Genomic DNA, 14,985 nt, shown 5'->3' with positions numbered 1-14,985 from the left:
AATAGAAAGAACTATCCACTATGCTAATTTTCTTATAAGTAAGTAAGTTAGAGATTCTCGAATGCTATGGCTCATTATCAAGTCTCTTTCACACCATATTTGAATCCATTCTCTGGCATATAAGCGAAATTTTGTAGCAATTAACAGCATAATAATTTCTTAATAGCGTAACTGATGCTATTTTGCTAAATCTTTTTTATAAATTATGGCGGCATTTTTTTTTCAAACCTTTTTTTTTTATGATCCTATTGTACTGTGATTTTCTTGTGGTAGGGTCCCGACTTCGAGATCAGAGGTTTCCAGGTCTTTTACCCAATTTCATAGAAATTCCGCTTTGTAAATAGGATTGATGCCCATTAAATCCATCGGGGAGATGTGCCATCCTTTTACATGTATGGAGTAGAAGTTAGGAAAAGGGATATCAGCCTTAATGTCTACTTTGCCATCTATTGTTCATAATTAGGAAATCCATCACAAATCAACACGTGTGTTGCTTTTGTATTGTGAAAATAAGCCGAATTAAACTTTATGGTCCTGCTGACATTTGCCTTCCGCAATAAAGGCAGAAATAGGCTCAATAATTAATACTTCAATCCTCCATTGGAAAAAAAACCATTTCCATCTAATAAGAACGTCACTAAGAACTGTCCTGTTAGAATACTGTTGTTACCACAGTATCGGTTCTACCAATGTTGTTGAAACTGGGCATTGGAAATTTTTCAGTTTAAATACTACATTTTTTGAGCATCTTCGGAAATACCAACAAATATCTAATAAATTAGATTACAAATTTAAATTAGACATCAATATCATTTTAGTTACTCTATAAAAATATACTTTTTAGTTACTCTATAAAAATATACTTTTTAGTTACTCTATAAAAATATACTTTTTAGTTACTCTATAAAAATATACTTTTTAGTTACTCTATAAAAATATACTTTTTAGTTACTCTATAAAAATATACTTTTTAGTTACTCTTTTTAGTTACTTTTTAGTTACTCTATAAAAAATATACTTTTATGTTTTTTTTCTTTTGTGATCCTTATTCTCTTAATTGTATAGCAAGCTCATGAAGTGCCTGGACATAATATTTCATATAGTATTTCCTCATCATCTGGCATCACCTGGCAATGAAAAAATAACGCTATATATGTTATTATTTTTCTAACTTATATATGTATGTTTCTCACTTATTTTAATTTATATCTTTTTCTAACTTATATTTGTAACTAACTTTTTCTAACTTATATTTGTATATGTTTGTGATTCTTCCAAAGCTGGCTTTCAAATATTTGTACTCAAACTTTCGCATTATCGTCTATTATATTATAACGACACTTGTTCGTGAGCAATTATCGGTATCTTCAAATTGCACAGTTCGTGTCTACTTATCTTTGAATATCTAAATTTCCTGAAATTTCATAAATGGAACAACTTGTTTTAAAATCATGAAATGCATTCTTGAAAATTCTGTAATTTTCTGTTTATTCATGCCTTTCACAAAATTTTATAAAAGGCATGATTTAATGCAAAGCCAGTCAATGGTGACCTCAAACAAAATGCAAAGCCAGTCAATGGTGACCTCAAGAATAGTAAGGAAGTTTAGTGTTTCCCCTCAGGTCAATTTTAAATATTTTAAAATTCTCTATTCTTCTAAAAGTAACATTTCAATAGTCTATTACAAACTGTAATGCCCATTAATGGTCAAATTAATCTAATGAATGATTAAATTGTTTTGTATAAATTCCTTCATATATCTGAATGTTCTTTAATGCCATAAAAAATAGCTATCTTTTATAATTTTGAAATGGATCTTCACAAATTCTGTGATATTTAATTTATTGACGTTTTTTCCAAAATTTCATGAAAGGCTTAATTGAATTCCTCAAGAATCGTAAGCAAGTTTAGTATTCTCCTCTCATTAATCTTAGACATTGTGAATCTAATCCTTTAAAAGTTATCTTTTATCAAACTGCATTGCCTATGAATGATCTAATTGGTCTAATGACCAATGAAATTATTTTCGTCTGAGTTCCTTCGTATATCTTGATGTTCTGGCATCCCATAAAAAAATAACTTTATAGTCATGGAAGATATCTTGAAAATTTTGTAATTTTTAATTTATTGGTATTTTTCAAAAAAAAAATTATAAGACATTACTGAATGCCTCAAGAGGCGTAAGGAAATTGTGTCCCCTCTAGTCAATGTTAAATATTGTCACGTAGGTTCTTTAGTGTGGAACTCAATGACACACACAAGAAGTAGAGCTAAATCAATATATTAACTCAACTCTGAACTGAGAATACAGTGACTGACAGTTCTTCTGCTTTTATACAGCAGGGAAAGTTCCAGAATACTTTTCTGGAGAGAGTAAGAAAAGTCCAGAACACTTGTTTGGTAAACTAAAGAAATGTCCAGAATCTTCTGGAACATGAAATAAAGGAAAACATAAAATCAAGGAATTAAATATTTACACAGACTGTGAATCGCCTTGTCTCTAGCGAGATTCGAACTTACGATTTCTTGATTAAGAGACCAGTGCTATGACCATTCAGCCATGGAGAGTCGACTGCCTCTTTTCAATGCGACAATATTATGAAACTATCAAAACCTCTAAAACTCATTTTTCAACAAAATGCAAAGCCAGTCAATGGTCTAATATTACAAAATTCCTATTTATAATTCCAATAATATTATTAATGCTAAAACAACAATTAATAAGCAATAAAATCTAGAAGAAGTAAAGGATGATAGTGCCAATTTTTCACTTGAAAGTATCAAACAGCAATGATTTATAATGAGGTAAGTGCGGGATCTGTCAAATAGAGCATGTAAAGAGGTTATTTTCCTGAAAAGCGTTTGCTATATATCTACATTTTCTCTTTTGACACTTACATTTTATCCCACTTTTAGCACTCAGTGAGCAGCATAATTATTGTAACACATCATTTCTTTTCATTCTTTAGATAGAGAATGCCTTCAGCATAATTATTGTAACACATCATTTCTTTTCATTCTTTAGATAGAGAATGCCTTCAGTATAATTATTGTAACACATCATTTCTTTTCATTCTTTAGATAGAGAGTGCCTTCAGCATAATTATTGTAACACATCATTTCTTTTCATTCTCTAGATAGAGAGTGCCTTCAGCATCAATGGTCTTCAGGGCAATGGTGAGCTTCACTTTCCTCCTGGGGTGCTAGGTTTGAAACTGAGGAAGCACGGTCTGGACAGGGCCGCTGTCCGCTCCGCTGTCCTGTTCTTTTCCAACGCGATGACCCACTACAGCAACCTCAGCTCCTGGACACTGGACAAGGACCTCCTCAACTACACCTCTCCGGTTTCTTGCTGGTTCGGACCCGATGAAAGAAGGGAAGCTTTCGCCAATTTCGTGTACAGGTGAGTTGCGGATGAAATTAAACAACGGCAGTGGTCTCCCTAAAACTTTCTCGTATACACTCTAATAAACTGTCGTACCATAGAACGCCTTGCATGCAATAGTTGCTAAGTATTAACTTTTGGCATAAATTGAGCATTTTTACTGAATCCATCGTATCATCCTTGACGAGTTATTTGGCGATTAATCCCTGGCATGCCGTTAATACTATCTGAAAATCAAATTTGTGCTTTAGACATGTTTTTTCTGAATTGCCGCGTTTGCATGTTTATGAAAGTACAGGTCGACACACAGTCCATCCTTTGTTGGATTTGGTTCAAAGTTTGATAGATGTCTACACTATAGATGTTAAATCTGTGTGCTGAATCTTATCTATCTAGCTCTGTTCGTTTTGTCATTATCATGTTAACTTACATTCGAACGGCCGGACAAACGAAATTCTTCTGAACAGATTTTGCTCAATTTTTGAAGAATATCTACAAATTTGGTGTAAAAACCACATACTAAATTTCAACCATCAAACTCAAAGCGTTTTTAATTTATGTTTGTGACTGACAGACATTTTTCCAAAAATGTGTTTTTCTAACTCAGGGCGGTCTAAAACGTGGAGATTTGTCAAAATCTCGAGTTGGAATTTTTTTATCTATTACTTTACCTTCTCCATACTTTATATATATGCTAAAGTAAAAAGGACTTAAAAAATACATCTAAGTAATGGTTGTTTGCAAAGGAATAGTACTCTGGCGTAATTCCATCTCAGTATATACTAATGATAAATATGATCCATCAGTCTCTACTTTGTGAGATAATTCCATCTATCTCTATTAGCTATCAACGGCGGAAGGAAATTAAGCGATTAACTGTTTGATAAAACAATGAAGGGAGTCGAAAATCAATTTTAAAAAACACATACATATTCTTCTTCATTGATAGTAGAGTGAAAGATGGAAGCAAAGTTTTAAATTTCCTTTACGCATTGCCTTCAAATATTTTCCTCCTATCGTTGATTATCGTCTATAATCATTACTATATTTCTATATAGTAATGATCTTACTACTATATAAGATCATTATAATAATATATAAGATTATAATAATTAGTATATTATATATAGAATAATATATAATATATAATTAGTATATAACAATATATAATTAATATATAATAATATATAATTAATAAGATCTATTTAAGATATTATTATATATTTCTTATATAGTAATGATCCAAATTTGACCAAGCCAACGTAATCAATATTCATTTCATCTAGAGTAAAATTTTCCAAATTAGGGATCACGTTAGAAAGAACATGCTCTGTTCATTCTAAAAGAATTCAATGAAATAATTGAATAGCTCAGATTCAATTTCTAAAAAGAAAGTCGCTATATAATCGACATATAAAATTTATGTCGCAATGCTTAAAGGTTTGCAAACACTAGATTTAGGCTGTTTTAGATATAAAAAAAAGTAAGGCAATTAAAATAAATATGCAAAGGTGAGATTGTTACGTTGTATAAAATAAAATGAGTTTGTATTAATAAGTTGCTTCCTAGTCAGTTTATTTTGATAACATATGTTCATTCTTGGGTGTCATTTTAATATCACTGACGTTACTTGACTCCTTCAAGTGCATCTCTGTCATTTCTCACATGGTAGACAATCTCATCTTCCATATATTCACGTTATTCATACATGAAATCTCCTATGCTTGTTGTATCTAATGTCATTAATGTCACAAACTATACTTCTCGAGTGCCGAAAGTGACATCAGTCTGAGCTTGACACCTTACGAAATGCAAAGCCACTCACCTCCTAACAAGAGTAAAATCTATGGCGAACGTTTGGTGATTAATAAGTTTTGATGACATATGTTCATTCTTGGGTGTCATTTTAATATCACTGACGTTACTTGACTCTTTCAAGTGCATCTCTATCATTTCTCACATGGTAGACAATCTCATCTTCCATAGATTCACGTTATTCATACATGAAATCTCCTATGCTTGTTGCATCTAATGTCATTAATTTTATTGCTGCTGTTAATGTCACAAACTATACTTCTCGAGTGCCGAAAGTGACATCAGTCTGAGCTTGAAACCTTACGAAATGCAAAGCCACTAACCTCCTAACAAGAGTAAAATCTATGGCGAACGTTTGGTGATTAATAATTTTTCTTTTCTGGCATACAAAATACAGAAGGAAAAGGTAACCGATGTATCAATTAGTTTATGACCACCGTAACACAAAAACTCAAAATGTAATGCTGAAATTTCATAATGGTTTTTATCTCCAAAATTGAAGATTTATATCATAGTTTTGACGAAATGACATTATTGTATCTAATGTCATTAATTTTATTGCTGCTGTTAATGTCACAAACTATACTTCTCGAGTGCCGAAAGTGACATCAGTCTGAGCTTGAAACCTTATGAAATGCAAAGCCACTAACCGCCTAACAAGAGTAAAATCTATGGCGAACGTTTGGTGATTAATAATTTTTCTTTTCTGGCATACAAAATACAGAAGGAAAAGGTAACCGATCTATCAATTAGTCTATGACCACCGTAACACAAAAACTCAAAATGTAATGCTGAAATTTCATAATGGTTTTTATCTCCAAAATTGAAGATTTATATCATAGTTTTGACGAAATGACATTATTGTATCTAATGTCATTAATTTTATTGCTGCTGTTAATGTCACAAACTATACTTCTCGAGTGCCGAAAGTGACATCAGTCTGAGCTTGAAACCTTACGAAATGCAAAGCCACTCACCTCCTAACAAGAGTAAAATCTATGGCGAACGTTTGGTGATTAATAATTTTTCTTTTCTGGCATACAAAATACAGAAGGAAATTTAACCGATCTATCAATTAGTCTATGACCAACATAACATGAAAAGTCAAAATGTAATGCTGAAATTTCATAATGGTTTGTATCTCCAAAATTGAAGATTTATATCATAGTTTTGACGAAATCGGTCTGTTCGTCTATCTGTATGTGAGCATGGTATTTGAAAAAGAACGTTACGAGCTCGAAGAGAGAGATTTGTTTTTCATTTATTATCCCTGATTTCAGATCAGTATCTACACCAATTTTTTTCATCATATTGGTGGTGTGTTGATTTGTCTATTACCACGCTATTGGTTAGACCTAATACAAACACGCATTTAGTTAATTTTACACATTGCATAAATTTTAATGTATGATGTTTACATTAAAGCTAGAGATCAATGTCAAATTTTGAATTTAATCAATTAAAGAAAAGATACAATGTTACAAAATGTATACTTGAATCTCTTTACTATATGATGAAGTATAAAATGCATCGATTCCTGGAAATATTGGAACAAAAATTTCAGAAAGTCCGGGTCAAAAGCAAACGAGTTTCTACAAATTTTGCTAGGATTAAAAAATAACTAAGAAACCGAGCTTTGTTCGACATATTTTTTGTTAAATATTGTTTTATTCTGGAGAATATTTAGACACGAATCACATACTGATTACATATGAATATTTTTCAATCTTTCTTACATATGAATCGCTCGTTTAAATACAAAAAATCATGAATGCATTTAGTTTAACATGTAATTCGAAACAATCTACTAAATTACAGCATTAATTTTACAATTTATCTATCATTACTTATATTGCAGACAGAAAAAGGCTCTATTAGCTCTAAAAGTGTGTGTGTGTGTGTGTGTGTGTGTGTGTGTGTGTGTGTGTGTGTGTGTGTGTGTGTGTGTGTGTGTGTGTGTGTGCGCGCGCGCGCGCGCGTGCGTGAGCGTTGTGTTGTGTTGTGTCCTTTTAACTAACCTTTCCCTTTTAAAAACTGTGTAAACCTCTTTATTATCACTTTATTCAGTAGCATATCCGGAGGCAAATTTAAAATGCCTGTTTTGGATAATCAACTCACCAACTTAAACCTATAGAATAGTTGTTACGTACTTTTTTCCACTTTTTGTTACTTTGGATGATGACAATTTGACTGAACTTTTCCACTTCTGCACTATAATATAACGAGTCGGTGAGTCCATAATTTCAAGAGAGACAAATACGATGTCGACGTTTTATTCAGAAAGCGCAAGGAAATCTTAACAAGTTTTTTCCCAATTTTACTGACTTCCGCTATCCACACATCTCTTCTTTTAATGCCAAAAAGTTTTAAGTAGTAAACTGTTATCTCACGAACATTTACAAAACGGCAAGGAAGGAATAAGCAAGTAGCTTTCGAGGGTAATTGAATGACTGAAATGTTTTTATGGCCCGCGTTTGTTGATGGTCGTAAAATTATAACTTTTTCTCTGATATTTCTTTCTTTTTTTGCATTTTTCAGTTTTCGCATGCTTTTCAAATAACAGAAATGTCATTTTTCAGTCGTGTTTTTCGAGAAGTTTATTTCGTGGATGACAAAATTAGGCATTGGATTCTCCATTTGGCTTCTGGCAAATTAATGATATTTTGTTTAAAAAAACATTTTAAAGGTTTACTTTATTTCTTTGTAAGATAAAAATATTTTGTTGCCTTACTGTGAAAATAATGTTGGTTTATGATAAATTGGTGTTTTTTTTATTTATATTTTATTATTTCCATATACTTTTAAGACCTGGTTCCGTTGCACAAACAGAGAAATATTATAAGAACATACTTGTAGTATCTTGTATACGAAATATTGACGAATGTAAATGTAAGAAGGACTAATGTGAATGTAAAAATTCTATGAAAAAAATTCCTCCACAAGCTAAAAGGTATAGGTAGATTCCGTTGTATATGAGTTACTATCTGGCAACATAAATGATTGATGTTAGAAACAGTCAAAATTAGGGCTTGAAAATCGCATTTCAGCCCCTAACTTCTAAGATATTGCAATTATGGAAAAACAAATTTATTCGTCTCCGTGAGGCGTTAATTTGGCTAATTGGATTTATTTTTCTATCTTCAATATTAAGAAAGTTACAGCAAAATGAAAATTTCAATCCCCTACTATTCCCACCCCCTTTTAGCTAAAGAGGCAATTTTGAATTCTACATTTGTAACAGCATATACTAAGTCAGTTAAAATCCAAACAAAATTACTCTGTTATCCTGTGTCACAAGATAACGTGAGCAAAGTTATTGGGTATGGGTTATTCGCATATATATATATATAATGATATTTTAAACTCTAATATTTATTCTAATTAATTCAACTGAAGCTTTGTAAAAATGATTGCGTCAGCTTTTCCCACGCGCCGAGTGAAGGGATAGAGAATCGCTGATGTAAACAGATTCTTCAAAAGGATCCCTCTGTTTCCCTTGTCAAGGTCGACTCTTGTGAGAAATTCCTATCAGAATCGACACGTGTCAGAAATCTCATGTTATATAAGACCAGGTATAAAATGTTCATAAGTTTGATGAAACAAAACGTCAAAAAAAATCGAAAATCTCTTCATTGTCTTCGAAAATGCCTTCTGATTAAAAAATTATATGCTTACACACACACACACAAACACACACACACACACACACACACACACACACACACACACACACACACACATATATATATATATATAATGTGTGTGTAATGATATTTTAAACTCTTAATTTAATCCAAATTAATTTCCAAAACTTTATCTTAATTTAGCCCATAGTAAAATATTCTCTTATTTCCTGATCTAATTCCACTTTCGGTTTAATTAATTCCTTTATAAAAATAATGCGCCATCAGTACTACATATCATATAAAAGTGATCTCTTCATTGCCCTTGATGAAAGTCAACACATGTATTCAGTCGCCACGTGGCCGGAAATCCCATGTTATATAAGACGAGTGATCATTTGTTTCGTCCCTTTCTTTTCTTCTGCTTTTCTGTCGCACTGAGCCTTTTTGTAAATAATCCTGCCTGTGTCTCTTCACTGCTTGTCAAACCTGCATTCTGCTTCAAACAAAATAATGTTACACACACACACACACACACACACACACACACACACACACACACACACACACACACACACACACACACACACACACACAATATAATATGCGAATGGATGGATCTTCCGAAAGTCTTGCCATGAGAGCCATTGCAATATGTAGTCTTTCTAAACGAATCTACCTAAAGAAAAAATTTAGATGTAAAGCACCTTCCAGAATAATTTTTTTAAAACGATAGACTGATAATTCAATCAACCTAAAATAACGATTATTCTAGTATTTTTTCGGATATGCAATTTCAAATAAACTCGGTTTTGGCTAACTCGAGTTCGATAGATCAACATTTTACTTTAACTAAAATATTTTCATTTTATCACCCAGTATATTTATATCCATCATCCGAGGTATTTCATAGCAAGAAAATAGTCTTTTATGTAACCTATTCTTGCATATAAATTTCTCGCAAGTATGCAAATATCCCACCATTTAACCTAATTCTCAGCACTCGAGGCGAACATAGTTAACAGATTTATATTTACAAAAACATTTTTCATATAAAAATTTATAAAATGAGTAAAAACAAAGTGAATCCAAATTTCTCGTATATAATGTAAAGAGGAGATATTTTAATCACCGAAAATTCGAGCTCTGTGTTTTGACAAATCTCCCCATTTCAGACCTCAATGAATTCGAAAAACACATATTTTAGAAAATGTCCGTCTGTTTGTCTCTGACAAAATTAACTCAGAAATGCTTGGAGAAAGCCGGTTGAGATTTTTTATATGGTCTTTACGCTAAATTTTCAGATTTCTTTCAAATTTTGGAGTAAATTCTGTTATGAGGAAATCCGAAACATTTTACAATTATGTAAGTTGCATGTTGGGAAGATGATTCAAAAACTCGTTCAGCTTGAAAAATGAAATTAAATATATGACTTGAGACAAAATTCGTAGATTTCTCTCAAATTTCGAGCGAAATCAAATCTAATGATATTTTTTTTATTCTAGTATTAGCGAACTAAATAATTAATAAAATTAGGCTTGTGATCTTGTAACTACAGTTATAATTCTGTGTCAAATGTGTGTCAATCGGTAGGGGAAAAAATCATCCTTGTAAAGCATTTGCGATCATATCCACTATCCAAAAATTTATGCTGAGTAGAATAAGACTTTAATTGGGAAGTATAAGAGAAAGTTTCAAGGAAACAACTCCAGCTAGTATTCATTATTTCTTTGAAATATTTTTTCTCGCAGTTTAATTTAGTTTTATAAGAAAAAAAATAGGTTCCTTTTAGCCATAAAAGTTAAATTTTCAAAAAATCTTGAAATTCCTACTTCTAAGATTCAATGCCATCTTTGCAAAAAATTAATGAACTTACTTTAAAATCTATTATTCTAACTAAACTAAATATAAAATAATAAGTATTATATTTAAAACATAATGCTGTTTTATATATTTCAGATAAAAAATAAAGCTTTCTGCTCTTTTGTGGATTACAGTTTTAAGTGAGACGAACACAAATTTAAAATTTCATTGAGAAGTTTTGAAAGTTTTTAACCCCTTCACTTATAATGTTATCTCTGACATATGTATCCAATTTCTGAATTTTTGGTATTCAAATCTCTAAATAAGTGAAACTATTAAGCAATTTAACCTTTACTAAGGCCGTGGGAAGTATGGTTCCCACCAAATTTATCAATCTTTGTATGAAATTATGTAGGTTGGCATAAGTTCTGACAAAATTTTTTAGAAAGACAGAAACTCAGATGCTTCAGTCCTTTATCTCACACAAAATGATGTGTCTTGGTTTGTCACTGAATTATTAATTAACAAAATTAATTAATTAATCAAATTAAATTTATCTAATAAGCTAAGTGAATCCCTTTTCTTATTCAAATTTCAAGTTTAAAAGTATTTTAACATAATATGACTAGGAAAAAATGGTCTTTTAAAGGATTAAAATACAAAAAAAACATTTGAAAGTAATTCAATAATTCAAGTACCCATTATACTTTTATTGGGAATGAAATAACAATTAATAATACTCCAAACAGGATATGTCGTCTAATTAGAAAGTTAAGTAACTCCGTATTTCAAGGTGTTAACCAGCTTTTCCCAATTTTTACTGTCTTCTTCATTTCATAAATTTTTCTTTTTAGATCCTGTAATGTATTCCTAATATTAATTAGATATCTCTCAAAGCTTTGAAAAAGGCAACGAAGGATTTATAGATAGCGATCTTATTGAATTACTGAATTGGTTTTTATTGCAACCGCGTTTTGGCAGTCGTAAAATTGTTATTTTTTTAACAACTTCTCCCTTCTTATTTATAAATTTTTATATTTTCAGATTCCATTCAAATAAAAAAAACAGTATGATTTACTATCATGTTTTTTTTTTTTTTTTCAAAACTTGACTGCATGGATAATAAACTTAGGTAACTAAATTTAGAACCCTGGTGTTGCTTATAGCGAATTAATTATGATTTATTGTACTAAAGTTAATTCTTGATGATTTCTTGTTAAGGTATCTGAAATATGAATGATTCAAGCAATCACGATTTTTTTCAAAGTTTGTGTCGTGTTTAGTCTGTTTACTTTCATATAAATTTATGGAATTTTAGTATTAATGATCTTCATATTAAATGTAGATATTAGCTCCTGAAACTCTAGTTCGTGATAAGGAATAAACTTGTTTAAGAAAATTGCATTTCCATCGTTTTAACAAAGAAAAAAATGATTTATTTTAATAAATTCCAAAAAACATTAAACGGATGAAAATACCACAGTGAATAAAAATGAATACAAGTGAAGCAGAAGAAAGTGAAAACGTTCTGTATCACAATCACAGTTAATCTGATGTTTAAGTAGAAATAATAAAGGTGGGTTTATACTCGGCCAGTTATAAGACGGCCAGTAAGACAAAGCAGAAATGGATTGATTTATGCTTGCCATAATTTCATTAAATGGATTCAGGCATTCCATGCTTGGCTAGAAATTGCCGTTTTGGCATCCCTGAATTTTTCTTTTTCACTAAGAGGCGTATTAAAATGATGGATATTTACACAAAAAAAACATGGTAAAATGAAAAAAAAAATGTCAACATACCTAAATTTAGAAAACTATAGAAAAAATGGTAAATGAAAGGGAAAAAAACACAACCTCGCATAAGAAAGAACAAAGAGCAAAAAATGTTGGAATTAATATATTATGAGTGATCAATTTTTTCACACCAAAAAAACCGCCAAATTCCACAAACGCATGCGCAGTAAGAAAAAATACAATACAGCGGCTTGTAGCTGTCCAGTCGGGACAATTACTTGCCATCGACCGAAGAGCATTTTTCAGCCTTTCTACGCATGCGCTGCCGTCTTTTAACTCGCCAAGTATAAACCCACCTTAATAATAATGATTCAGTTAAAAAAGAAAAATGTTGTAGTCAAACAAACACTTAAAGGATTAAAAAGAATTTTTCAATTTTGTTGTTGCCAATCCGCTACAAATTTTCTTCCTCTGCCCAAGCCCATTTACTTCAGCATTTTAAAAGTATCATAAAATTCCTTTTAAATGTTTAAGATTTCGATGTCTCTTCCAAATATACAATAGAATTTTTATCATTTTTACTCGTGTTAAATTTAATGATATTTTTGGAAAGGTTTTACTTTTAATTATTACTTTGGCCAGGTTTCCTTACATTTTTTTCTTAGCTATCCTACTCCTCAGTATGTCAAAGTAAAAGTATGTCATTCCAAAAATGACAAAATAATTATATGACTTCACTTTTACAATGTTTTTTATTGCATTTAGAGTTTTTATCCTTTAAAACTTATAATCCTTTATGCATCAATCAAAATTCAAAATAGTTTTATTGAATTTTAGAAAAATAAATTGTTTCTATAATATTCAAATAACAACCAGAGAGAATAATATCCATTCTCCCACCCGCAAAAATTTATGGACCTTGTGAAAGACCCGCAAGTGCTCGTATTTTTCTTCCTTTTTTTTTTTTTTTTTTTTTTCTTCATATTATTTATCAGTCGAACCCCATTATATAACGTTTGAATAAAAACGCAGCTCATTTCTCAATTCATAAAACAGGCAATATATTTCTTATTTGCAAAATTTTGTACAAATCAATTGATAAACTTCAAAATTAGAGTGCTTTTTTTTTTCTTTATATTAACTTTTTAACTCTACAAACATATTTCTTCCAATTTCCAAAATACTTCTTGGCTTTTAGGTAATAGATTTATCTTTCACTTATGCTTATTTTTTCAATCTATTTTGTGCAAAAACTCAAAAATATAAATATTTTAGAATATTTTTCAAAATTTTCATTTATGCCGCAATTGAATAGTTTAACACTCGGTAGAAGGTATAATTATCGATAATGGAAAGAAAAAAAGAAATTGCAATTTTACATCAGTAGGAATGATATCGCTAACAGAGCTCGCTAATAAAGAAAATAGAATATCCAATTTGGGCATTTTTTTTTCAATATATTGGAACCAAACTTTCGAACAGAATTATAATATTAGTAATAAAATCACATACCACATTTAATTTATCTAACAAGGGTACGGCAGGAGTTGAAAAATTGAGTTGAGGATGAGATTTAGCACAATGGTAATATGAATTTAGATTATTCATTCATAAAAATATTAAAGCTCAATAACCAACCAATTTCGAGAAAATGTCCCTCGAATTTTCAAGATATTTTATGCACTAATAATCTGCCACCGTTTCCGAATGGCCGGACAGCATAGTCCGTAAGGTGTTGGCATAGCATTCAACAGATCCGAGTTTGGTCTTAAACTAGTGGTTTCTTTTTATTTTTTTTTCTTTGAGTTATTTCAAATTAATTTAACAATTTATTAGTTTTAATTAATATGTTTCATATGTTTTATTCAAAAATAAATATCTATTCTAAGGCCGCGTGGGCCTGGTGGTAAACTCTCAGCTTTGGAACTGGAGGGTTTCAAGTACGAAACCCGAATCCGCTAAAGAACCATCGCATAAGCAGGTCTGGTGAACGTTAAAACCGTTCTAAATCTTACAAAAGCTGATTCACGCTAAATCTCACCAAGGTCCAAAATTACGAGATCCATTCCAAAATAGAACTAATGTTGCTTTAAAACAGGACGTTAATATGACTGAACTAAAATATTTATTCTAATTCTTGAAATATAATTTATTTTTAGAAGAAATTATAAATTTATCAGTAATTATAATGTTTGAAATTATTTTTTATACCTAAATAAAATTATAATTCAAATATTAGGTGAATGAAGAGAGATTTATTTTGAGAACATTTGTTTTTGATTGATAAGAATTACAGATTAATTAAAATTGTCTGTAATTGTATTTAAATTTTTAAAAAAAACACGTTTATATGTTTAATTTAAAAAAAAAATTATATTTCAACCATTAAGAGAAATGCATTTATTTTTCCAGACAAAAATGAATGTCATATTAATTGAAACCAGTTTAAAATTGTTAATTTAATTTATTTAATTTTGTACATTTAGAAAAACGCATGTAAATTTATAATTTTTATTCCAAAAATTAAATTATATTTCAAGGATTAGAATAAATATTTAATTTGTTTGTTTGTTTTTGCATAAAAAGTAAAAAAAAAAACATATTAATAAAAACTATTTGTAAA

General features: G+C 30.3%; 1 protein-coding gene across 1 annotated transcript in view; it reads left to right on the top strand.

Moving 5' to 3' along the window:
- LOC129984682 (glutamate receptor ionotropic, NMDA 3A-like) overlaps window positions 1-14,985 on the top strand; it is a 332,243-nt gene that overhangs the window by 218,129 nt on the left and 99,129 nt on the right. Inside the window, exon 3 of the mRNA XM_056094615.1 lies at window positions 3,138-3,403. Coding sequence (XP_055950590.1) covers window positions 3,138-3,403 — 266 coding nt within the window. The remainder of the gene's footprint in view (window positions 1-3,137; window positions 3,404-14,985) is intronic.

Source organism: Argiope bruennichi, chromosome 9, assembly GCF_947563725.1.
Source record: "Argiope bruennichi chromosome 9, qqArgBrue1.1, whole genome shotgun sequence".
Taxonomy (NCBI): Eukaryota; Metazoa; Arthropoda; class Arachnida; order Araneae; family Araneidae; genus Argiope; species Argiope bruennichi.
The sequence above is the reverse complement of the archived record's forward strand: the minus strand, read 5'-3'. Positions and strand labels throughout refer to the sequence as shown.